Genomic DNA, 25,238 nt, shown 5'->3' with positions numbered 1-25,238 from the left:
CACTATGCGCACACCTAATGACCAAGAATCCACAGAGGCTCTCTAGAAAGGTTCTGGTGAGCTGGGAGGGAGAATGGGAGAGGCCAGCCCCACTCACAGGTGTGGTGGTTTAGTCCTTCAGTTGTGTCTGACTCTTTGCGACCCAGTAGACTGTAGCTCTGGAGAAGGCAGTGGCACCCCACTCCAGTACTCTTGCCTGGAAAATCCCATGGACAGAGGAGCCTGGTAGGCTGCAGTCCATGGGGTCTCGAAGAGTCAGACATGACTGAGTGACTTCACTTTCACTTTTCACTTTCATGCATTGCAGAAGGAAATGGCAACCCACTCCAGTGTTCTTGCCTGGAGAATCCCAGGGATGGGGGAGCCTGGTGGGCTGCCATCTATGGGGTCGCACAAAGTTGGACACGACTGAAGCTGAAGCGACTTAGCAGCAGCAGCAGATTGTAGCTCACCAGGCTCCTCTGTGCGTGGGATTCTCCAGACAAGAATACTGGTGTGGGTTGCCATTTCCTTCTCCAGGGATTCGTCCCCACCCAGGGATCAAACCTGGGTCTCCTGCATCGCAGGCAGATTCTTTACCAACTGAGCTATGAGGGAAGCCCAAGTGTGATCTTTTAATGATTCCCTCAGGTGAAGCTCAGCTCAGCCAGCCTGAGCCTGGAATGCAAGGAGGAATCTGGGACCTCCTCCTCCACAAGCTCAGAGATTCAGTTCGATTTTGAGAACTAAACTTGGAGCGGAGACAAGTGCCTCCAGAAAGCACCAATGAATGAGCTCCCCTGTTACAGAGAGGCAAGGAATTGACTCTTCTGGGGGTGGGGGAGGGGGTGCCACCAGCCCTAATCCAGCCACAGCCAGGGCAGACCCCACACTGCACAGAGAGAGCTTCCTGGCACAACTGGGAGGGGAGCAGGCAACCAAGGAAGCGGAAAGACATGAAGAACAAGGGGTCTCCATTCATTGATTGCCTGTTAAGCGCCGGGCACTTGCCCTCAGGGAATTTATCATCTGAGTGGGGATACTGACAAGAAAACAATTCTGAAAGATGGATTTGAATTTTTGCAGCAGCAGAATGCTAGAGCAGCATATGGGAAGCCCCTGGGGGTGGAATGCTGGAGGGGGCACAGCTGTGGGACTGCACAAAGGTCCAGGGGAGTCAAGTGAAGAAGAAAAGGGGGGAAATGTCCAAAATGACCCCCGAGAGGCTGGTGGACATGTACGGATGCAGGACCAGGACACCACACTGAGGTACCACTCTGCATCATGGTTGAAATCCTTTAAGTTTCTTCCTCAGTTCTCCAAGCATCTAGGACTGGATTTCCCAAGCCAAGGGTTGATGTCCTTGTCTAATGGCTTTGTCCCTAACCGTTCGGGATTCCTAGCGTGTGGAATCATTTTGCACGTGCATCTGTGTATTCCTAAGACTGATAGGCTCAGTGTGTTTGAGGCCACAAGTTGCCTGGAGACCATGAAACAGGCCGGTGGGAATAAGCCTAGCCTGAGAATGAATAGAAGGGGGAGGTCTCTTACTAATTCAGCTTAATCTTCTGTGAAACCTACACTCACTGGCTTTGCAAGAACAAAGCGATAGTTGGCAGAAGCTTTGGACAGAGTCAAAAGACTGAATTTCTAACCTATTTTTGCTATTAACTGACCATATAAATTTGGACAATTTATTTCACTTCTCTGCCTCAGTTTCCCCCTCTATGAAAGATGAGGACTTCCCTGGTGATCCAGTGGTTAAGACCCCGTGCTTCCACCTCAGGGGGTGCAGGTTCAGTCCCTGGTCAGGAACTCAGAGTCCTCATGCCATGCCACGCAGTGCAGCCAAAAAAGTAAAATTTTTTAAATTAAAAGAAAAAAAGTGAGGGGTGGGAAATGGACAAAAAGTCTCTGGTACATCCCAACTCTAATAGTCTCTGACTCTAAGTTGAGAACAGGTGTCAGGTATCCAAGCAAATGTTCCATTTACTTCTGAGAGCCTCTGTTTCCCATCTATATGACAGAGATGATGGTTCCTAGGTTCCAGGCTGAGTATGAGAATTAAATGAGCTAAGGTATATTTTCTATCTTTTCTTCTTTCTTTTTCTTCCTGTAAAACACTGATTTTAGCCTTGTTTGTATTTTTTAAAAGGCGAAAGCTATGAACTCTCTCCCCAAGAGAAAAAACGCACATGGTCCAATAGATTTACACAAAATTTTGCGTACAATTTTAGAAGGGTTATGGACCCCAAGGAGCCAGATCCTCTAGGGACACACCCCTGGTCTAGAAAGTGTTAAACTCTCCTCCGAAAGAATGCCAAGGTATCACAAGAGCAACTTTCTCCCCATAAAGGATATTCTGTCCTTTTTCAATTTACAGGAAGAAGGGTAAAAAGATAGATGGGATTTGATCGATTTCAAGTTTTTTTTCTCCTGCAATTTTTAAAATCTTTGGCACCTGCTGCAGCTTGGGTACTAGCAAGTTTTCACAGAAGGCAAAACGAATGAATGAGCAGAAAAAGAGGATGAACAGAGAACCTTGGAAATGGGATTTCATCAGATTATCCTGTACATGTGGAGATCACAAGGGCCTAGGAGACCTGCATACGTAGGAAGCACCGGCAGCATCGCTTTGCAAACATCCCCATGACCTGATTCTTCAGGAATGTGACCATCGCATCCACTGCATTCAGGAAATGCGTGGGCATGTTCTCTGGCTGCCGTCGAGTCCCTAGACAGGCACCCTTGTTGACATCTCATTTGTTCCCAAGCGAGACTGTAATAGTGCTTTTTGTTTTAAAGAAAAGAAAAGAAAAAAACCACCCGGTGCTAATGGCTGTGAGTGATGTCTTGGGATGGGGAATTTGGACGCCTCGCCTCCTTAAATCTGCTCTCCACGATGCCGTGCTTCTGCAGTGGTTCATTTGACTAGCTGAGCACCACCGTGGGCCATTTGTCTTCAGTGTAATTCAGACATTGTGGCTTCGTTTCAAAAGGAATTCCATCCAAGTTAAAATAAGCCCAAGAGGAAGATACTCGAGGCCACCAAAGAATCCTCAGCTCCACCTGCTTTACAGGGAAGAGGGAGAAGAAACAGCTGGAAAACTTCAAAGCACCAGGTGGGAGCCTCTGTCCAGACTTCCTCTCTCCTTGAGCATTCTCTGTGTGCTCACTACGTAGCCAGGCACTGTGCTAGGCACTTCATTGTTGTTCAATCGCTTAGTCGTGTCCAACTCTTTGCAACCCCATGGACTACAGCACGCCAGGCTTCTCTATCTTCCAGAGTTTGCTCAAATTCATATTCATTGAGTCAATGATGTCATCCAACCATCTCATCCTCTGTTGTCCCCTTCTCCTGCTTTTAATCTTTCCCAGCATCAGGGTCTTCTCCAATGAGTCAACTCTTTGCACCAGATGGCCAAAGTATTGGAGCTTCAGCTTCAGCATCGGTGCTTCCAAAGAATATTCGGGGTTGACTTCGTTTAGGATTGACTGGTTTGATCTCCTTCCAGAGGTCCCCAGTGCTAGCCCCTGGGGGGGTTCATATGTCAAGAGGATGGGGCTCAGAGTGGAGGCAGGCAGAGATGGGCAACAGCCATGCACACAAGAACCTGAGCAGAGAGACGTATAGCAGAGATGTACCAGGTATGCACACCCATTAGAGAAGAGGCACCAAGACTGTCTCCTGAGGAGGAGCAGGTTCTGGCTGAAGCCTCAAAAGATGGGTGGAAGTTGCCAGAGAGGCAGGTTTGCAGAGGAGATCCCTGAGCAAAGGCTTGGAGGTAGAGGAGAACGTGGAATGTCTGGAGAAGTGTGGGTGCCTGCTGGAGAGAACTGGGCTGTCTCTCTGCTGCACTCCATCCACCGTGCCTTCCCATCCTAGGGGTCCCGTCCAAGAGCTGGTCCAGCTATGGAGGCCGGGACACGCTGAGGACAAAGCACAACCTTTGAGTTCAACAGCCCCGTTGGAATCCTAGCTCCACCAGCTGTGTTACCTTGGACAAAAGTCCAGTGAGTTTCCTGGAACCGCACTAGTGCAATAATGAGGTGACCTGTACTTTTTTCCCCTTATTTTATTTTTATAAATTCGAATATAGTTGATTTACAGTGTGCTGTTTCAGGTGTACAGCAAAGTGAATCAGGTATGCATATACATATATCCACTTTTTTTAAAAGATTCTTTTCCCATATAGGTCTTTACAGAGTATTGAGTTCCCTGTGCTATATGGTGGGTCCTTATCAGTGAACTTTAAAAAATGACAAACAGGCCTTGCCTGGTGATCCAGGGGTTAAGACTTCCCCTTTCAATACAAGGGGTGCAAGTTTGATCCCTGGTGGAAGAGCCAAGATTCCACATTCCTTGTGGCCAAAAAGTAAAACAGGAGCAATATTGTAACACATTCAATAAAGACTTTAAAAATGGTCCACATCAAAACAATCTTTTCAAAAAATGAGAGAACTTTACTTAATTCTCCCCCATTTCCCATAGAAATTTCTGCCGCTTTATCCAAAGTCTGTCCCCTTCTGCTCCTTCTTCTAGCACCTTCTCCTCCCTTCTTCCTCCTCCTCAGCAAACAGTGATGAGGGCACTGTGCAGACTTCTCAAGGAAGCCCTGGTCACCAGGACAAGCAGGACGTGTGCCCACTAGGTAGGCGGGGCTTGGCACCCCCAGACCTCAGGGAAACCAGACATGAGGTCAGTGTTTCTGGAGCCCCCTTCCCTCACTCTGTGCCCCATCCTGTACCAGGCGCCTCACTGTGCTATATTATGCCACTGATAAATTATTGTAAGATGGCCTTTATTAGCTCCCCTTACCCATGAAGAACTTGCCTATGAGAGGCGGAGTGACCTTTCCAAGGCCAGGCAGCCAGGATAAAGGAGAAAACCCCACTGAACCATCTCTTCCTAAACTATGCCAAACTCCCTGCTCCAAGGGAGGTGAGGCAGACTAGGATGAGAAGCAGCCTGAGTGGCCCCTATGAGAGGTAGAGCGCTCCCCATGAGGGCTCAGGAGGGGCCATGGTTCCCCCTAGAAGTATGCCTGGAGCCTGAAAGCTAGCGCTTACCAATACCATTGAGTGAATTGTGGCTATCTGGAAAGACGGTATCAGGGCCCATTCATTCACTGATTCTACAAACTGAGCTGAGTGTCTACCATTCATTCAGGATGCCTCATTCATATACTCGCGAGGTTCACTGGGGAAACTCTGCCAGGGGTGGGCAATGAAGGCGCTGACACATACCCCCCAGTCAGGCCTCCAGGAATGGAGGCAAACCTCCATTGAGGGTTTTTTGAAGACCAACTGAATCCCAGCCCATAGGGACAAGTGAGGAACTCCTGAGATGCTTCTGGCTCCAACATACCACCTGGAAACACAGTGATAGCTGAGAACCACACTTAGATTGACAGGATGAGATGGTTGGATGGCATCATCGACTCAATGGACATGAGTTTGAGCAAACTCAGGGAGATAGTGAAGAACAGGGAAGTCTGGCGTGCTGCAGTCCATAGGGTCACAAAGAGTCAGACATGACTTAGCAACTGCACAACAACACTTGTATTAAACTGTACTTTATTAGTTGGTTTGTCTTCCCAGGCCTGGGTCAGGAACCAGGCAACATCTCCCAAGCTGCCATCCATTCTCTCTGCCTGTCCATCCAGAGAGAATCCTACAGCTCACAGCCATCCACCCAGTCACTGAGGTCTTTGCCCTGGCAGTGATGCCTCCATGCCTCCCTGAGGATGGAAGATGGGGAAGAGGAGAGAGCAAGTCAGCTGCAGTCTTCAGTATTTGCTCAGAGAAGAGCGGGAAGGAGGTGTGGGCTTTAAACCGGAAGTGAGGTGAGGAAAGGGGCTAGGCAAGGGGAAGAGAGACATGTCAGCATGTTAACTCGTCAAGAAGCCCCTAGGGAAAAAACGATTTTTTTTTTTTAAAGGAAGAGAATGACCCGTAACAAGTTATCTGTCTAGCCTCGATATTTTATTGATGGAGATACAGACATAATTTGCTCGAGTTCACCCAGGAGTCAGTGGCAAAGGCCTGGGGTCCTGAGGTCCAGAGCCTCAATCCAATTCTCTCTTCCTACACCACGCTGCTTCTGCAGACAGTGTCACCGTACAGGCGTGCGGCCCTTTACGGTTTACACAGCACTGTCACACCCATCACCCATTTATCTGTCATCCTCCCAGCAGCCCTGTAAGTTAGATTGAGCCGATACTGTGTTCCCTATATTCCAAATGAAAAACTGAAACTAGGATGGAAATTGTTTGCCCACGGTCCACAGCTTGTAAACGACAGAAATTCACGCACACACCATTCTCCCCGGCTACCAATGTGGATCTTATTCTCCCTGGCTACCAGTGTGGATCTCTCCATTGATGGTAACTATAGCTTATCGGCTCTTTTAGGACCCTTACCTGGTTCCAGTGTCACACAAGCATCTTGAGGATGATAAGCAAGATCCTGGGGTCCTAGGGGTCCTAAATTCCCAGGGGTTCCAAGTTTGGATAACTAGTGTCTTCTAGGATGTCAATGTCAAAGAGCCCAATGGCAAGCAGTGCCCTTAAAGGACCTCAATAGATCTATTAAGTGAGAGGGGTTGACTGGCTTGTTCATCTCTTCCATTAGACTGAGATCCGTAAGGGCCGAGAACTGGGTCTCCATCACCTCTGAAGCCTAGCACCCAGCACAGAGCCTGGCACAGATAAGTTCTCAGGTGTGCGTGTGAAGGGAATAGACAGCACCTTTCTTTCTGCGACCACTACCCTCTGGGGCCACCTCTCAGAGACTTACTCCCAGCATACAAGAGAGCCGTTCTTTGACTTAGCCCTATGGAATCTGTTTCTCCCATCCCAGGGTGGTACCTCCAAGTCCTCGGATTCCTGCCTGAGCCTGCATTCACCCTTCCTGATTTTACAGATGTGAGCCCTCTCCTGCTGAGCCTGCCTCACTCCAGATTCAGTTCCCCGGGGCGCAAATCAACATGTCTCCAAAGCTGTGGTCAACCTCAAGGCCCACCTTAGACTTTCTCTATGTCCGCAGTCCTTTTCACCTCCTCCTCTCCCTCACTGGCCACATATCACCTGTCCCTGTTCCTCCTCCACAGCCCCTCACCCCCCACCCCTCTCCTGTCCATCACCCATACAACTGTGCACGTCCACGCCTTCCATCTCTCACTGGACTCCTGCCAAGCCTTCTCCACCAGTCCCCCCTGCCTCTGGCCCATCCTCCTTCCTACTACTCTTGCGGTATTTGATGCCTTCCCGAGGACCTCACCAGCTTTATCGCTGTCGCATCCGCCACGGGTTCTTGTGCTCCAGCCACCTGGGGGAATTTTACCTGCCCCACATTCTGCCCCCTGCTGGTCTCCCATCTAGGCATGGGAATAAAGGGAGGCAGCAGGCTCTACAGAGTGAAATTCCCATCACAGGAGGCTGGGAAGCTGTAGGGCTGCTGCTCCAGGGGCTCCAAAGATCTAGTTTGATGCCCCAACAGATGCTTGTCCAACTCTCTTGCCCCTGACAATGGCTCCCAAAGGCCATCTTGTGGAAAGGAGGTGAGACTGACAGGGTGGGTCTCCAGAGAACTCAATCATGCTTCAAGCAGGGAACTTTTTCGATTTGTTGTACTAGACAAAGTTGCCACAGTTAAGAAACAAAGTTACTAGACCCTGGTCCGACATGGGCAGATCTTGGAAGAGTCAGGCCTGACTCTGTGGCCTCCAGGACTTGTTTATTCTCCCTAAAACTCAGTGCGCTGCTGCTGCTAAGTCACTTCAGTCGTGTCCGACCCTGTGCGACCCCATAGACGGCAGCCCACCAGGCTCCCCCGTCCCTGGGATTCTCCAGGCAAGAACACTGGAGTGGGCTGCCATCTCCTTCTCCAATGCATGAAAGTGAAAACTGAAAGTGAAGTCGCTCAGTCGTGTCCAACTCTTCGAGACCCCATGGACTGCGGCCTACCAGGCTCCCCCATCCGTGGGATTTTCCAGGCAAGAACACTGGAGTGGGGTGCCATTGCCTGGTGGTGAGCAGATTAGAATGTGAGGCCATGAAATGATGCCTGGTATAAGTTGTGAAAGTAGTGTGGAAGTGAAAGTCACTCAGTCGTGTCTGACTCTTTGCAACCCCCGTGGACTATACAGTCCATGGAATTCTTCAGGCCAGAATACTGGAGTGGGTGGCCTTTCCCTTCTCCAGGAGATCTTCCCAGCCCAGGTTAGCTCCCTGCTGTGGTCCTAGCTGGAGCAGGGGGCTCCAACCCACATTACTTACCAGCTGCCCAGACCCTGGGGGTCTTGAGATATCTTCATGGCACAGATAACAGTATCCTTGAGGTTGGGATTCAGTAAGTCTGGGGTGGGAGGCAGAGAAACACGATGAAGGGGCAGGAGGTGGAGTTGGACATCCAGAGTCTGTCTGTCTGTCATTCTCACTCACACACACACACCCTCCTCCATCCTAACTGCATCCCTGTCTCTCAAGCCCTCTGCAAGCCCAGGTCCTACTCTATCACTTCCCTCATCAGAAGCCAACCCCACCTCTTCCCACAGCTCTCCAGACAGTGTCCCACCTAGGATCCTAAATCAGATTCATGGAGGGCCACTCTCATCACCTGCCCCACCCCACAATCCTTGGTAGACCCAGCGGGCAGCAGGGGTTCCCACTCAGACAAAAAAGCAAGAAGAGCAAATAAGGCCAGAGGGGAAGCCCCTGCCAGCCCCGGGCCCAGGCCCCGCCTACCGGAGCAGTACATCTGGCACAAGTTTGGGACATTGGGGTTGAGGTTTTTGCACCACTTCCGGCTGTTGATCTGGAAGATGCCGCTGTTGGTACTTCCATCGGCTTCGTGGTCCACGGCACCTGTGTTGAAGCCGCTTGCGAAGTAAGCAAGACAGATCCCTGCATAGGGTGGAGACACAGGCCTGCGGGTGGGATGACAAAGGCCAACCCAGACCAGAGAGCTCACGGGGTAGACCATGTGCATCAGCTCCTCCAAGCCTCAACTCACATTTCCAGGAGATCAGGGCTGACACCCTCTCTCCTCCTTGACAAAGGAATCCACTGAAGCTCAGAGGGGCAAAGTGACTTACTCAAGGTTATACACAGCTACCAAACAGGAGTCCGCGGATGTCCCGACTTCCTTCCTGCCTGGGTCTCATCATCCGCGCATAGCGGGACCCAAGAAATGCTCGCGGAATGAATGAACAAGAGCTCACTCTATACAGACATGACTGGGAAGGCACAGGTGGGACTGAGAGAAAGCGCTGGAACTAGAAAAGAAATGAGTCCGGGGTGGCTGTACTTGTTAGTGTCTCGAAACTTTCACCAGCTTGAAAGGTTTGGTCTCACTTAGCTTTGCTCAGTGTGCCCCCAACTTCACTGGCAGTGTCTGATTCTAGTGGCCGTGATTTCATTAAAGACAGGAAACCCTTCTCTCCCTGTGGCGCCCAACTTACCAGCGGAAAAGGACATAAGGGAACAATTCTGCTTAGCCACCTGTCGCCTACCTTCCAGGTTCCTATGCAATATGGACTCAGCGGACATGAACTTGGGCAAACTCTGAGAGATGGTGAGGGACAGGGAAGCCTGGCCTGCTGCAGTCCATTGGGGTCACAAAGAGTCAGACATGACTGGGCAACTCCACAACAACAACCCGTCGCCTGCCTGCTGGGTATTTACCCCAGTCCTGGGTGTTCTCCACCTATCAGCGCATAGGATCCTGATTTGAAAAAGGAGAACAGAGGCTCCCAAGGCCACAGCCCTTGAGTGAGGAGGAGGGAGGGGGAGCAGGAGGGAGAGATCAGGGTCCTTACAGTCAGCCAGGCTGTAGCCCCGGTATCCCTCCAGGCCGAAATCCTGAAGCACCCTGGCCAGCTCGCAGCGACTGTAGACCCTGGCCTGGCCGGAGGAGAGCAGGCTGCTGAGGACAGAAGCCAAGGCCAGCAGCACGATCCCGGGCGGGCAGGGCCACCTTCTGGGAGCCCAGCTCCCGGCTTCCATGCGGGCAGGGGGGCACAGAGCCCCCGCCACACTGGCTCAGAGCTAGGCTTTGAGATGGCAGGCCGCTCACAGAAGGCTACTCCTGGAAGAAGAAGGGAAACAGAGCGTGAGTCAGCGGGAAAGTGGGGAAGGGGGCTCCCACACAAGGGAGCGGCCAGCCTGCCGCCTTGCCGCCCTGGTGGAGCATCAGCCAACCCCCACCAAGAGCCCAAGAGGGTTCCCCAAGGTCAGCCCCTTTCCCCTTCGGTTATGCTTTTCTTCCCTTTATTTTTAATTGGAGGATAATTGTTTTAATATTGTGTTGGCCTCTGCCGTGTGTGCCTGCAGCTAAGTCGCTTCAGTCGTGTCCATGCAGCCCTAATGGACTGTAGCCCACCAGGCTCCTCTGTCCACGGGGACTCTCCAGGCAAGAATACTGGAGTGGGGTGCCATTTCCTTCTCCAGGGGATCTTCCGGACCCAGGGGTCGAACCTGCATCTCTTATGTCCCCTGCAGTGGCAGGCAGGTGGGTTCTTTACCACAAGCGCCACCTGGGAAGCCCGGCTTCGGCCAGACAACATGAATCAGTCATAAATATACATGCATCTCCTCCCTCTTGAACCTCCCCCCACCTCACACCCCACCCCACCCCTCTAGGTCATCCCACAGCACCACGTGCTACATAGCAGGGTCCCGCTAGCTGTCTGTTTTATTTAATACACATGTTAATGTATATGTTCCAGTGTCATTCTCTCAATTCATCCCACCCCCTCCTTCCCTCGCTGTGTCCAAAGTCTGTTCTCTCTGTCTGCATGTCTATTCCTGCCCTGCAAATAGGTTCATCAGTTCCATTTTTCTGTAATAAATTCCATATATATGCCTTAATATACAATGCTTGCTTTTCTCTTTCTGACTTACTGCACTCCATATGACAGACTCTAGGTCCATCCACATCACTACAAATGACCCAATTTCATTCCTTTTTATAGCTGAGTAATATTCCATTGTATTATGTACCACAACTTCTTTATCTGTTCATCTGTGGATGGACATCTAGGTTGCTTCCATGTTATAGCTATTGTAAACAGTGCTGCAGTGAACATCAGGGTACACGTGTCTTTTTCAATTACAGTTTTATCAGGGTATATAGCCAGGAGTGGGATTGCTGGGTCATTCCAATCCTGCTTCGTACCCTCCTGTCCCAGAAGCTGAGAGAAGAGGAGGGAAACCAGGAAGAAGACAAACATATCCCGAGCTCCATACTACATGTCAGGCATGGGACTTCCCTGGCAGTGCAGTGGTCAAGACTCTGCAACACAGAAGGCACAGGTTTGATCCCTGGTCAGGAAACTAAGATCCTACATGCCATGTGTCACAGCCAAAAAAAAATTACATGCCAGGCATCACTGAGTCCTAAAGCCCAAGATTTCACAACTCAGAAGGGACAAAGTTTGCAGATCTTGGTTCCCCGAGCAGGGATGGAAGCCAGAACCACCACAGTGAAAACTCAGAGTCCTAAACACCGGACTGCCAGGGAACTCCCAGAAGGGACAGAGTTTGGACTGAAACCAAAGTTTACGTGACTCCAAAGCCCCACCGGGATTTGGCCATAAGTAGGTGTTCCCAGGCGGCGCTGGTGGTAAAGAATCGGCCTGACAATGTAGGAGACACGAGACTCAGGTCCTATCCCCGGATCAGGAAGCTCTCCTGGAGCAGGAAATGGCAACCCACTCCAGTATTCTTACTGGGAAAATGCCATGGGCAGAGGAACCTGGTGGACCACAGTCCAAGGGGCCACAAAGAGTCAGACACAATGGAGCAACTGAAGACACTCCCAGAGAGATGTTCCCAGAGGGGACGGCTGAGCAGCAGCATCCGTGCCTATCGATCCTGCAGCCCCACGGCCACGAAGCTCTCTTCAGTGAGCCTCCCCCTCCTGGCCTGAACTGAAGACAGGGTTTCCCCTAGAGCACTGCCAGCCTGCAGCCTCTCAAGTGGAGGCTGCTCTCTCCCACACACAGACCTTCTCTCAGGCCAGGCAGTACTGAAAACTCTCCTCCATGCCCACCACCCCTTCTAAACCATCTCCTTGCTAAAGCCCCACCTCCCTCGAAGCTCGTCTCACCCCATTCAGTTTGCCCTCCACGCCTCTCATCAGTGGCCCTGCGGGTCAGCCCCCAATATCACAAAGGACATTTGCTCCTGGTTACAATCTTGACCTCCACTCTGTCTCAGCGCCCGGCTCCCACAGCCTCGTCATCCCTGCATCCCGTCATCATTCCACATCCCCCCAACCTCTGCGGCCTTCTAGTCCCGTTCTACCCCTCCCTGCCCACCTCTGACATACCTGTCTCTCACGACCTCCGCACCCCCCGCCAACTGGCCCTCCACCTTCATAAACCCCAGAAATGAAACCCAGCCACAGGAGTGGGTGTCCCTGCAAACGGGTGGCCCCAAGCCCAAGGGAGATGAGACAAGGGTGTGCTTTGCAGCAAGCCTTGTCTCAGCAGGAAGCCCACCTCTTTGCTTTATGTCTCTGATGTGAACACTTTTCTAGCTGCATTTCCTTCCTCTATAACATTAGGAAATTAATAACACCTGCCTCGTCCGACGGTTGAAGGAATGAATGAGAAAAGAAAGGCACAGAGAGAACGGGGCTCTTTGCACTAGAGCCCAGCTGGTTGTTCTTTCTGTTGCAAAGGGGTGCTGGCGCAGGTACCGATACTCGTCTTGGTCAGCTTCCTCTCTCCCGTTTTGCTCAAAGGGTACTTAGGACCTTTGTTACCGTCCTCAAGTTCCCCTCCCTTCCCTGTCCCACCTCACCTTCTGCCTCACTGAGAAAAACATCCCCTGTGAGATGTCCTCCTTCCTTCTGCCTTCACCCCGCCCCATTCACAAAGGCATCCACAGCCTCAGCCGTCCTCACAGAGAAGGTGCCTCTACGCTGATCTGGACCCATCCTTCCTCCAAGCTCTGCGTTTCATCCTTCCCCATCTCTCAGCCTTGTTCCACCAGCCACTCCTCTCTCAGCATCACCAGCATCTCCTCTCCATTGGCTCTTACTTCCTCTGCAGGCACAGATGTGCTTGGGTCTTCAGCTCCTAAAATACCTTCCTTGGACTCTCTCTCTACAGACCTGTCCCTCTCCGTCTCTTCTCATTTAAACATCTACACGAAAATCTATGACTTTCTTGCCTCCTATTGTTTTTCAGCCCAGTGACAGTTGGCATCACCATCGCAACCTCTCGCCTGACACTGTTCTGCCCAGTGGTGCAGTGGACCCTCGTGGGCTCCTGTCTCGCAGGAGCTCTCAGCAGCCTTGCATTCTGCTGCCCGCTCCACCTGGTTCAAACTCTTCCCTCTCCCTTTCTCTGCTACCATGATGCTTCCCTAGGACTCCGCTTGTGCAACACACTTTCACCCAGGTCTTAAATGCTGATGCGCTTCCTAGGCATTTCTGCCTTGAGCTGTCCTCGCTCCCACTTCAGGAAACACTCTTGTGAATTATCTGGTGGTCCACTGGTTACGACTCTGTACTTCCACTACAGGGGCACAGGTTTGTTTCCTGGTCCAGGAACTAAGATTCCACATGCCACAGAAAGTGAAAGTGAAGTCGCTCAGTCGTGTCCGACTCTTTGTGACCCATGGACTGTAGCCCGCCAGGCTCCTCTGTTCATGGGATTCTCCAGGCAGGCATACTGGAGTGGGTTGCCATTTCCTTCTCCAGAGTATCTTCCCGACCCAGGAATTGAACCCAGGTCTCCCACATTGCAGGCCGACGCTTTAACCTCTGCACCACCAGGGAAGCCCACAGGAGGCCCGGCAAAGACAAAACAAAGGAAACCTTGGCAGGCTGCAGGATGCCTGAGCGTGCCTGTACGTACTGCCCCCTGCAGGATGATGGCTCCTATTACATCTTCCCCAGAGCGGCCAACCTCACAGCTAACTGCCTCCTGACTGTCTCCATGCCGGCAAAACAGGCACCTCCTGCTGAGCACATCCAAAGTAGAACCCATGGTCCCACTGTTTTAGAGCTCTTTTCTATGTCTTCTCTTCTTGGTTTGAAACATTCTTGGCTTTAAACTCATCATGTTTTATGGTTTAAACCTATGGTTATCCAAACTAGCGATATAAATGTCATTCTTCACCCCTTCTCTCCATCACGACATCTTTGACTCATTCGCCACCCACCAATCCCGAAGTGCTGGTGAGGCCACCTTCCCTCCAGGAGCAACGTCAGACCACCCTCCTGGTCTCCTTGCATCCAGTCCAGACTCTTCTCCCAAACTATTCTACACATGTTCACCAGACTGAGGGTTTTAAACAAAAAGCCTGGCCAGGGGACAGCCTCAGGTGGTGTCCTTCATCACTGATCCCAAGTGTGGTCCACAAGGACCCTGGTGACCCAGGCTTGCGGACCTCTCCCCACGACACTTTAAGCTCCAGTAATGCCATGTCAGGGCTTCCTAGGTGGTCAGTGTTAAAGAATCTGCCTGCCAAGCAGGAGATGTGGGTTTGATCCCTGGGTCAGGAAGATCCCCTGGAGAAAGAAATGGCAACTCACTCCAATATTCTTGCCTGGGCAATCCCATGGACAGAGGAGCCTGGTGGGCTACAGTCCATGGGCTCGCCAAAGAGTCAGACATGGCTTAGCGACTAAACGACGATAACGCCACATCATTTGCTCATGATGAGCCTGCCATCTGAATGAGAACCCCTTTCCTTTACATGTATCACTCTTCCTCCTGTTTCAAAGGTCACATCAGAAGTGAGTTCCCCAGGGAGATGTCCCCAGGAAGCCCCCGGCCCCCCGCAAGACTCCCGAAGCTCCATGTTTCTGCACACCAGACTGTAAAAGACATCAGCCTTCCCCACTACAAGGTGAGCTTCCAGAGGACAATGGCGCTCTTACTTCTCTTCTTATCCTGAGAGTCAAGCAGAGTTGCCGGCCTGGAGTGGCTGATCAAATGGGCCCTTCTCAAGACTGAAGTATACTGAAGTCATGTGCTCAGCGCACAAGCCCTTTTCATCAAAGTGTCGGGGGTGAGAGGGAGGCAGACACCCTTCCGAGTTCTTAAAGTGTGACCCACACTATGCTGGCCCTTTTCTGGCAGTTTTCTGACTTAATCTCATCTAATCCTCACAACAATTCGAGGGGCGGGGAGGATTACTATCCCCAGTTTATAGATGAAGAAACTAAGCTGAGTGTTATACAGAGACTGTTTTTGCTTTTTCGCTAGCAAGAGTTATTTCAAAGTAGCTTCTTCCTGAGCCTTCCCCAGCAGGTCTAGAGGTGGAAGGAGTCAGGTCTGGTGATTCAAAGACGAGAGACCTGCCAGTGTGGTCTCCCCTCTCTCTCTCTCTCTCAACTCAGCCCCCCTATCCTCGCCAGCCCAGTATCCCCTCACCATCTCTGACCACCACCTTCATTTTCCCACGTCCCTCTCTGGTCAGACCAGCCCAGGGCCCTGGTTAACGGCTGCAGGAGGAGGGGGAAGGCGGCTCACTGACCGTGTCGTCCTCACCAGAGCTGGCGCAGCAGTCACGGTGGCAGTAATAGCGGTGGCCCGACCCTGGCTTCAGCCCAGGACACGCCCCATGATACTGATGGGGCCCCCGGCACCCGGCTGGAAGGGAATGATGGGAAACTGACGGGGGGCCTTCTGGAACTCCCCAGTTCTGTGAGCTCATCTTCTAGAACCATCTTCACCCACTGGGCTTTGATAGCACCCCCACCTCGAACCCCTCAGTCTCAGGGCCCGGAGACCTGTTCAGAGTATCTAAGCTCACCCCCTCTTGCCCACTTCTGCCCCTACACACGACACTTTGAAGGATGGCTTCTCTCCTCCCAACAGGCCCCCCTGGGGGTTACCCAGCAATGCTGATGCTGGCGGGTGCCCACCGTCTCCCCAGGCAGCTGACCTCACTGTGCCACTCTTTCGTTTTTCTCCTGTTCTTCTCCGCCCCCTTCTCCATCTGCATGATGACAGTGGACAAGCCCAGGACAAAGGTGATGCTGCCGACTCTAAAGCTTGCGGGACAGAGAAATGAAATGGAAGGGCGTGTGACAACCGCATCCATGCCCCACAGGGGCCCCTGCTTCAAAGCCATAAGGGCATGGACTTGGTAGTCAGGCTGATCTGAGAATGAATACAGGCACCAGTGACTACTAGCTGGGTGTCCCAGTAAAAGGGACTTAATCTCTCTGTTTCCTTAATTCTCGAGGAGGGAATAGCAAGACAGGAAATATCTCTAAACGTGCGCAAGACACAGGATCAGTTACTACGAAGAGCAGAGCACAGCCAAAATCATGCCAAGCTGCTCCTGTCCATCCTGTGTGTCTCCCCACTGCAGCCACAGATGGACCAGATCAGAATCGAGGGGTTGACCTGTGGTTGCATCAGGATCTCCTTTTTTATTTTCTAATTTTGTTGTGGTAGAAACCCTTAACATGAGGTCTACCCTCACCAACATTTTAAATGTCTAGTCCAGGGTTGTTGATCGTAGGCACAGCGTTGCACAGAACTTCAGAATTGCTTCATCTCATTTAACTAAAGCTTTATGGCTGTAGATTAGTGACTCCCCGTTCCCTTCTCTCCCAGCCCCTGGCCACCACAGTTCCACTCTTTGATTCTATGAACTTGACTCTTTTAGATACCTCCTATAAGTGGGGTCATATAGTATTGGTCGTTCTGTGACCAGCTTGTTTCGCCGAGCATAATGTCCCCAAGGCTTATCCACATGGTCACATGCTATAGGACTGCCTTCCTTTTTAAGGCTGAACAGTTATACCATTGGATGTATATACTGCATTTTAAATATCTATTCATCTGATGGGCATTTTGCTTGTTCCCACACCGTGGCACTTGTGAGTAATGCTGTAATGAGCATAGGAGGGCTAACTCTCTCTGAGATCCTGATTTCAATTCTTTTGGATAAATATCCAGAAGTGGCGTGGCCGGACCATGCGGCAGTTCTATTTTCAGTGTTTTGAGGATACTGTTTTCCACAGCAGCTTCACCATTTTCATTCCTACCAACAATACACAAGGGGTCCAATTCCTCCATATGCTTGCCAAAATTGATCTTCCACTTTTTGTATGATAATCATCCTGACAGGTGTGACTGTGGTTTTGATTTGCATTTCTCTAATGATTAGAGATGTGGAACATTTTTTCATATGCCTGTTGACCATCTGTGTGTCTTCTTTGAAGAAATGTCTCTTTGGCATCAGTATTTCTTAAAAGCTTCCCTGATGATGCCAAGATCACCAAGGCTTGGGCCTTTGTCCAAGGGAAAGTTCTCTGGGCTTGAGCTAGAAAACCTGAGCTCAGTGTCTTGGTCTGCCCCTGACTGGCTATTTATTCTTGTCCAGTTAACCTCCATTTCCTCATCTATAACATGGAGTCTTTACCCTGCCCCACCCCCTGGAACCATGATACTTAATCTCCCCAAGCCTCATTTTTCTCCTCTGTAAATGGGAATAATCCTCCTTCACTGTCACGCTCACCACTTGGATCAGTACACCTTAGCTATTGCTTTTATTATCTGGCCCTGGGTGGTGATTCTGTTTGCTTGAGTTTTGGGTTTTTTTTTTTTTTTTTTTACTGTATCAGGCTACTTTTATTATTTTATCACTTCTTTTTATTGAGTCATCTTTCAGCTTATTTTTATTTTACTGTATGCTTTGTTATTTCCCACTTGACTTTTATTTTTAAATGGAAAATAAGAAACAGCAGCTCAAAAAAAAAAGTTATGAGGGCAGACAAGGCCCTAGTTGATGATTGGTGGGTCTTTATTTCTCTGCTGAGCTCAGCACAAGTCTTTCCGGTTTCCCCAAAGCGAGCTCAGATTCTTGACCACATCCCAGCAGAGATTCCCCCACTGGCTCCCTTCAGGTTTAAGTTCTCCTAAAGCATCTTTTGGACTTCCCAGGTGGCTCAATGGTAAAGAGCCACCTGCCAATGCATTAGATGTGGGTTCCATCCCTGGATCGGGAGGATCCCCTGGAAAAGGAAATGGCAACACATGCCAGTATTCTTACCTGGAAAATCCCATGGACAGAGGAGCCTGACGGGCTACAGTCCACAGGGTCACAAAAGAATCAGACAGGACTTAGCAACTAAACAACAACAACAAAAGCATCGCTTACTTTCCTTGTTCTCAGGCCTCAGTTCAGTTGCTCAGTCGTGTCCGACTCTTTGCGACCCCATGAACCACAGCACACCAGGCCTCCCTGTCCATCACCAACTCCCGGAGTTCACTCAGACTCACGTCCATTGAGTCAGTGATGCCATCCAGCCATCTCATCCTCGGTCGTCCCCTTCTCCTCCTGCCCCCAATCCCTCCCAGCATCAGAGTCTTTTCCAAGGAGTCAACACTTCGCATGAGGTGGCCAAAGTACTGGAGTTTTAGCTTTAGCATCATTCCTTCCAAAGAAATCCCAGGGCTGATCTCCTTCAGAATGGACTGGCTGGATCTCCTTGCAGTCCAAGGGATTCTCAAGAGTCTTCTCCAACACCACAGTTCAAAACACCATCAATTCTTGAGCACTCAGCCTTCTTCACAGTCCAACTCTCACATCCATACATGACCACAGGAAAAACCATAGCCTTGACTAGACAGACCTTAGTCAGCAAAGTAATGTCTCTGCTTTTCAATATGCTGTCTAGGTTGGTCATAACTTTTCTTCCAAGGAGTAAGTGTCTTTTAATTTCATGGCTGCAATCACCATCTGCAGTGATTTTGGAGCCCCCAAAAATAAAGTCTGACACTATTTCCACTGTTTCTCCATCTATTTGCCATGAAGTGATGGGACTGGATGCCATGATCTTAGTTTTCTGAATGTTGAGCTTTAAGCCAACTTTTTCACTCTCCTCTTTCACTTTCATCAAGAGGCTTTTTAGTTCCTCTTCACTTTCTGCCATAAAGGTGGTGTCATCTTCATATCTGAGGTTATTGATATTCCTCCCGGCAATCTTGATTCCAGCTTGTGCTTCTTCCAGCCCAGCATTTCTCATGAGGTACTCTGCATAGAAGTTAAATAAGCAGGGTGATAATATACAGCCTTGACGTACTCCTTTTCCTATTTGGAACCAGTCTGTTGTTCCATGTCCAGTTCTAACTGTTGCTTCCTGACCTGCATATAGGTTTCTCAACAGGCAAGTCAGGTGGTCTGGTAGTCCCATCTCTTGAAGAATTTTCCACAGTTTCTTGTGATCCACACAGTCAAAGGCTTTGGCATAGTCAATAAAGCAGAAATAGATGTTTTTCTGAAACTCTTCTTGCTTTTTCCATGATCCAGCAGATGTTGGCAATTTGATCTCTGGTTCCTCTGCCTTTTCTAAAACCAGCTTGAACATCTGGAAGTTCATAGTTCACGTATTGCTGAAGCCTGGCTTGGAGAATTTTGAGCATTACTTTACTAGCGTGTGAGATGAGTGCAATTGTGCGGTAGTTTGAGCATTCTTTGGCATTGCCTTTCTTTGGGATTGGAATGAAAACTGACCTTTTCCAGTCCTGTGGCCCCTGCTGAGTTTTCCAAATTGCTGGCATATTGAGTGCAGCACTTTCACAGCATCATCTTTCAGGATTTGAAATAGCTCAACTGGAATTCCATCACCTCCACTAGCTTTGTTCGTAGTGATGCTTTCTAAGGCCCACTTGACTTCACATTCCAGGATGTCTTGTTCTAGGTGAGTGATCACACCATCATGATTATCTTGGTCGTGAAGATCTTTTTCGTATAGTTCTTCTTAATATCTTCTGCTTCTGTTAGTTCCATACCATTTCTGTCCTTTATCGGTTCTCAGTCCTAGCTGCACTTAAAAACAAAATATGAACACCTGGACCCCACCCTAGGCCAACCACAACCAAATCTCTAGGGGTAAGACCCAGGCATTAGTATTTTTTAACCCTTCCAGGAGATTCTGAAGAGCTACCAGTGGTGGGAACCACTTTTCTAGTCAAACTTTAGTTACCTAAATGTGTGCCGATATTGTGCAACCTTGTCTTGTATGATATTATATACGTTATTCTCTGTATCAAACACACCCGTTCTATTCCAGCCAACTTGCTAGCTGCTGGTCCTCCTTAAAGCATTGCTGGAGCTTGACTTCCTCCCCTGGACTCCTTGATGAGTCGGCAGTCCCCTACATCCTGGCACACCCAGCAATGCTAATGTGCCTTCTCAGCATCTATCACATTACATCAGTATCTTCTTTTTATTATATTTATTTAGCTGTGCCAGGTCTTATTTGTGGCATGCAGGACCTTTGATCTTCATTGTGGCATGCAAACTCTCAGTTCCACCATGTGGGATCCAGTTCCCCAACCAGGGATCAAACCTGGGTTCCCTGCATAGGAAGTACAGAGTCTTAGCCACTGGACCACCAGGAAAGTCCCTACATTGGTATCTTCTTTCTCCATCACTCCCAGCAAACTAGGAGCTGCCCATTGTGTCTCAATTGTCTATTTTTCCATTGTTGAGAGCAAGATCAAAAATACTACGGAAAGAAATGAAGAAATGAATGCATACCATCTAGATGGCTGATTCAGAAGAAGCTCAGCTTGGAGAACTCCATCAGGAGGCTGCTCTCAAAAGAGTGTGCAAAGGTTCCTTTGGACAATGAAGAAATGGATCCTCCTCTGCCTGCAAGTAGGGAGACCCTGGAGCCCCTAGAGACAGACCTGCTCACTCGATTCATTGCAAACTCAGAACATTGAAAACAGAGCTAACCTCTTCTCAACAAGTTGTGTCCCTCTTATTTTCATCATTGATCAATGCATGGCTGTAATTTCAAGACACTGTTATCAGGAGTTGGGAGGCATATAAAGTCATTAACCCTACACTACCTAGTCTCTCCCCATCATATTCTTTAAGTTTTGTGTCTCCACTATTAATCTGTCTTCCTCCTTGTGATGGTTCATTTTATGTGGCAATTTGACTGGGCCATAGGCTACCCAGTTACTTGGTCAAACACTACTCTGGGTGTTTCTGGGAGGGTGTTTCTGGATGAGATTAACATTATTTTAAACTAGACTATATTTGACATACAAGGTTGTATAAGTTTAAGTTGTGCAATGTGTTAATTTGATTCATTTCTATATTGTGATATGATTATCATCATAGCCATAATTAGAACCTCAGTCACATTACATCATTATTTCTTATTAATAGCTGGAATAATTAAGGTCTAGTCTCTCAGCAAGTTTAATGATTATAATATTCTGTCTATATTCACTGCGTGTGTGTGTGTGTGTGTGTGTGTGTGCGTGTGTGAGTTACTCAGTCATGTCTGACTCTTCACAACCCCCTGGACTGTAGCCCGCCAGGCTCCTCTGTCGACTGAATTCTCCAGGCAAGAATACTGGAGTGGGTTACCATTACCCTTCTCCATATATTCACTATACTGTGTCTTAGATGAAATTAACATTTAAATGAGTGATTGAGTAAAGCAGATTGCCCTACCTAATGTAGGTGGGCCTCAACCAATCAGTAGAAGGCCAGAACAGATCAAAAAGGTGAATCCTCCCCCAAATAAGAGGGAATTCCTCCTGCCAAACTGCAATTCAAACTGAGACATTGGCTTTTTTCCTGCCTATGGAATAGAACTGAAACATCTCTTCTTGGGTTTTAAGTCTGCCAGCCTTTGGACTGGAATGACACCCATTGATTCTCTTGGGTTTCCAGCTTACCAACTCACCCTACAGATCTTGGAACTTGCCCACTTCCATTACTGCATAAGCCTCATCCCAACTATATATATATATACACACACACATATATATAACAACTGGTCTAACCAAACTTTTTATAGTTCCCTATATGTGTATTTACTGGGCTTCCCAGGAGGCTCAGTGGTAAAGTATCTGCCTGCCAATGCAGGAAACGCAAGAGACTTGGGTTCAATCCCTGGGTGAGGAAGATCCCCTGGAGTAGGAAATGGCACCCCACTCCAGTAGTTTTGCCTGGAGAATCCCATGGACAGAGGAGCCTGGTGGGCTACAGTCTGTGGGGTTGCGAAGAGTGGGACGTGACTGAGTGAATGAGCACACATGTGTGTGCTTATATATACACATCCTATGTGTTCGGTTCTCTGGAGAACCCTGGCTGATACACTCCTCCTGTGAAGCTGGTAGAAGATCGTTTAACAGTCGGCAGGTTCATCAATCCACATGATTCCCTTCCTTGCGGTGGTGCCCCTACTGGCTGACAGGCTTCCCTCCCCTCCTGTGACGAGTGGCTTCCTCAGTCCAGGGCAGCTGACGGACGGCAGCCAGACCTGGGCTGCTGGGCCAGCGGGAACCCAGACATTTGGTCCTCATGTCACAGAATTCACTAGCTTGTGACTTTGGTGGGTTTGTTAGCCTTGCTGAACCTCAATATCCTCACGTGTAAAGTGAAAAAGAACTACCATGCAGCGGATCATTGAGAGGATTAATGAGATAACAGACAAAGCATTCTATACAGAATCTGGCACCAAGCAGACACCCAATAAAGGTAGTTTTCAGTTATTGTTATCTGCGCGGGGGGCGACGAAACCAACTAAACATCCTTTAGAGAACTGCACTTGAATTGTCGGGAAAGACTCTGAGTAGAAGGGCCTGAAGGATATTGCAAAGGGAAAGTGGGAGCTCGTATGAATCCATCAGAGGCCTTTCCCCCATCCAAGTCTGTGTTGTGTGGGCCCTCGTGGAAATCACAAGATCTCTGGATAAGCAGGGAATTACTCTACTAGCATTCGTCTTCCTGCACTTATATCCTAGGGATTTGCTCTCAAGGAAGCCGACACAGACTGAAGAGAAAGGAAAACCAGGACTTCCCTGCTGGTCCAGGAGCTAAGACTCCATGCTCCCAATGCAGGGGGCCCAAGTTCCATCCCTCATGAGGGATCTAGATCCCACTTGCCGCAGCTAGACCCACTGCAGCCAAATAAGTAAGTTATATATTTATATATATATATAAAGCAAAGAGAAAGGGAAAACATCCCTTTGGGAAAAGTGCTTGCTCATCCCTGTCATACTCCCCTCTGCCCATCTCGATGTCCTTCAGAGGTCAGAAATGATCCCTCCCTGTCTGTTCCCACCACTCCTATTGGTGCTACCTTATCTGGGACTGCAATCATTCCCTAACTGGTCCCTCTACATCGAAGTGATAAAACTGAATACAGCAGCCCCCATTTGTAGATCTTGTGATGGATTTCTCTGCCCCATGCAGGGCTAGCTCAGCAGCCAGATGGTCCTCCACGCACTGTCTTCTGCCCAACTTCTCCAGGCCCTCCTCCCAACACCCCTCTCCATGCAATACCCTGCTCCGGGTTTCCACCCAGTCCTCCCCAAACTGATCTTCCAGCATCTCTCCTAACTGGGCACCTAATAACTCCATTCCATCCTTCAAAATCAGTCCAGCATTGCAACTTCCACAGAAGCTGTCAATTCCAGCACTCTCCACCTTCTGAACTCTCCAGTCTATTTTCTTGCCGCAGTCCCTTGAGTTTCTTTCAGTCACAGGACTCCCATGTTGCAGTCTAATTTATGATGAACATGACTTGTAGCCCTGTCTGTGAGCTCTTTCAGAGCAAGAAGGACATTATATTTATCCCTGCATTTCCTTGACCTATTAATGGGTGAGATGCCCAGGGGCAGTGAGTAAGGGTTAGGAATACATATTTTGAAACACACTGGTTGGTGGACATCCCTGGTGGTCCAGTGGTTACGACTCTGCACTCTTAGTGCAGGGGGCCCAGGTTCAATTCCTGGTCAGGGAACTAGATCCCACATGCTGCAAATAAGACCCAGCACAGCCAAATAAATACATAAAAAGAAATATTTTTTAAAAACCACACTGGCTGGGGAGGGACAGAAAAGCATTCAACCCTAAAGGGAGAACACAGGGGAGATTTTGTGGTGCTGGGACACGTTCTGTATCTTGATTCAGGTGGTAGCTACACAAATGCACGTGTTAGAAAATGACACAGAACCGCATACACACATTGTCACAATGGTGATGTCCTGATTGATACTAAAAGTGGGTCCCTCCGTATCTGTAGGGTTTAGGTTCCAGGACCACCTCCCCACCCCCACCCAGGATACCAGAATCCAAGGATGCTCAAGTCCCTATAGTGAATGACCTAGTACCGTCAGCCTTCTATTTCCACGGGTTTTGCATCTTCATATTTAACCAACTGCAGGTGGAAGCCCATGGATACAAAAGGCCAATTATATATTGTGCTCTGTAAGGATATTGCAAAGGGAAAGCAGGAGCTTATTTTAACCAATCAGAGGCCTTTTCCCCATCCAAGTTTGCACTGTGTTAGCCCTCATGGAAGTCACGAGATCTCTGGATAAGCAGAGAATTACTCTACTAGCGCTGAATCACTTGGATATGTAAAGATGTAACCACTGGGGGAAACTGGATGAAGAGTCCCCGGGATCTCTCTCTACCATCCTTGCAACTTTCTGAGAATTACTATTTGATAATAAAACGTTTTTACAAAAATATGCAAAGCAAGTTTTACTGTTCTGACTCATCTAATAAAATAATTGGAAATGAGGGGCAGTCAACCCTGGGCTTTTCCACAAAGTCTAATTTAAGATTATTTAAAGCTGACTGGCTAGAGGGTGAATGATGAGAATGTAAACACAACCCAAATGCACTTCGACATCTGCTTTATTTAGGGACCGTAACAAATTTCTACTCAAAGGTCTTGGAATTGGTACCTAAGTGGGAAGAACTGGGAGTAGAAGAAATCAGGTCAGCACAGCCGCAGGAGCTGAATGAGGCTGTCTGTGATAAAGCACTTGAGAAAAAGAGAAAGCTCCAGAGACCCTGACAAGAGAAAGAGGAGGAATGGGTGGGAGGAAGCTGCACATTGACCCATGACTTTGGGAAACCATGGACCTAAAAATCTGAGCCCACATCTTTAGTAACCTCACAAGTCGGAGATGCTGAAAACTGAGGTCTCCAGTAAACCAGCACTTCAACAGCTGAAGGCCTCCACACACCCGGGACCTTTGACATCCTGAGATTCCTAGCAAGCAAGGTGGGCTCACAACCTGGTGATGTTAAGAGCCAAGAGCCCTAGACGCCCGGGGCCCCTAATGACTGATGTTTTTCATGAAGCTTTTCATAAACTGAAAGCCTGAATAACCCAAGGCTTCTGACAACCCAAGGCCTATAATAAACTGAGACTCTTAGCAACCCAGGTCGCCTAGCAACCTGGGGACTCTGATCATCAGAGATTCCTAGCAACCAGGGAGATTGTACAACCTG

The 25,238-nt window shown here is 49.2% G+C and overlaps 1 protein-coding gene and 1 non-coding gene across 2 annotated transcripts; one reads left to right on the top strand and one right to left on the bottom strand.

Moving 5' to 3' along the window:
• Window positions 1-5,653: 5,653 nt before the first annotated feature.
• Window positions 5,654-10,050, bottom strand: SPACA3 (sperm acrosome associated 3). The gene is made up of 4 exons (XM_040244029.1): window positions 9,800-10,050; window positions 8,727-8,885; window positions 8,259-8,337; window positions 5,654-5,720 (listed from the first exon to the last, which is right to left on the bottom strand). The coding sequence occupies exons 1-4, from the start codon at window positions 9,984-9,986 to the stop codon at window positions 5,654-5,656; spliced, it is 492 nt and encodes a 163-aa protein (XP_040099963.1). The 5' UTR covers window positions 9,987-10,050.
• A 13,610-nt stretch (window positions 10,051-23,660) lies between these two features.
• TRNAK-CUU lies at window positions 23,661-23,733 on the top strand. The gene has a single exon. It is a non-coding gene; the product is annotated as a tRNA-Lys (tRNA).
• Window positions 23,734-25,238: the final 1,505 nt, after the last annotated feature.

The sequence above is a fragment of the Oryx dammah genome, unplaced genomic scaffold (assembly GCF_014754425.2).
Source record: "Oryx dammah isolate SB20612 unplaced genomic scaffold, SCBI_Odam_1.1 HiC_scaffold_8, whole genome shotgun sequence".
NCBI classification, from domain to species: domain Eukaryota; kingdom Metazoa; phylum Chordata; class Mammalia; order Artiodactyla; family Bovidae; genus Oryx; species Oryx dammah.
The sequence above is the reverse complement of the archived record's forward strand: the minus strand, read 5'-3'. Positions and strand labels throughout refer to the sequence as shown.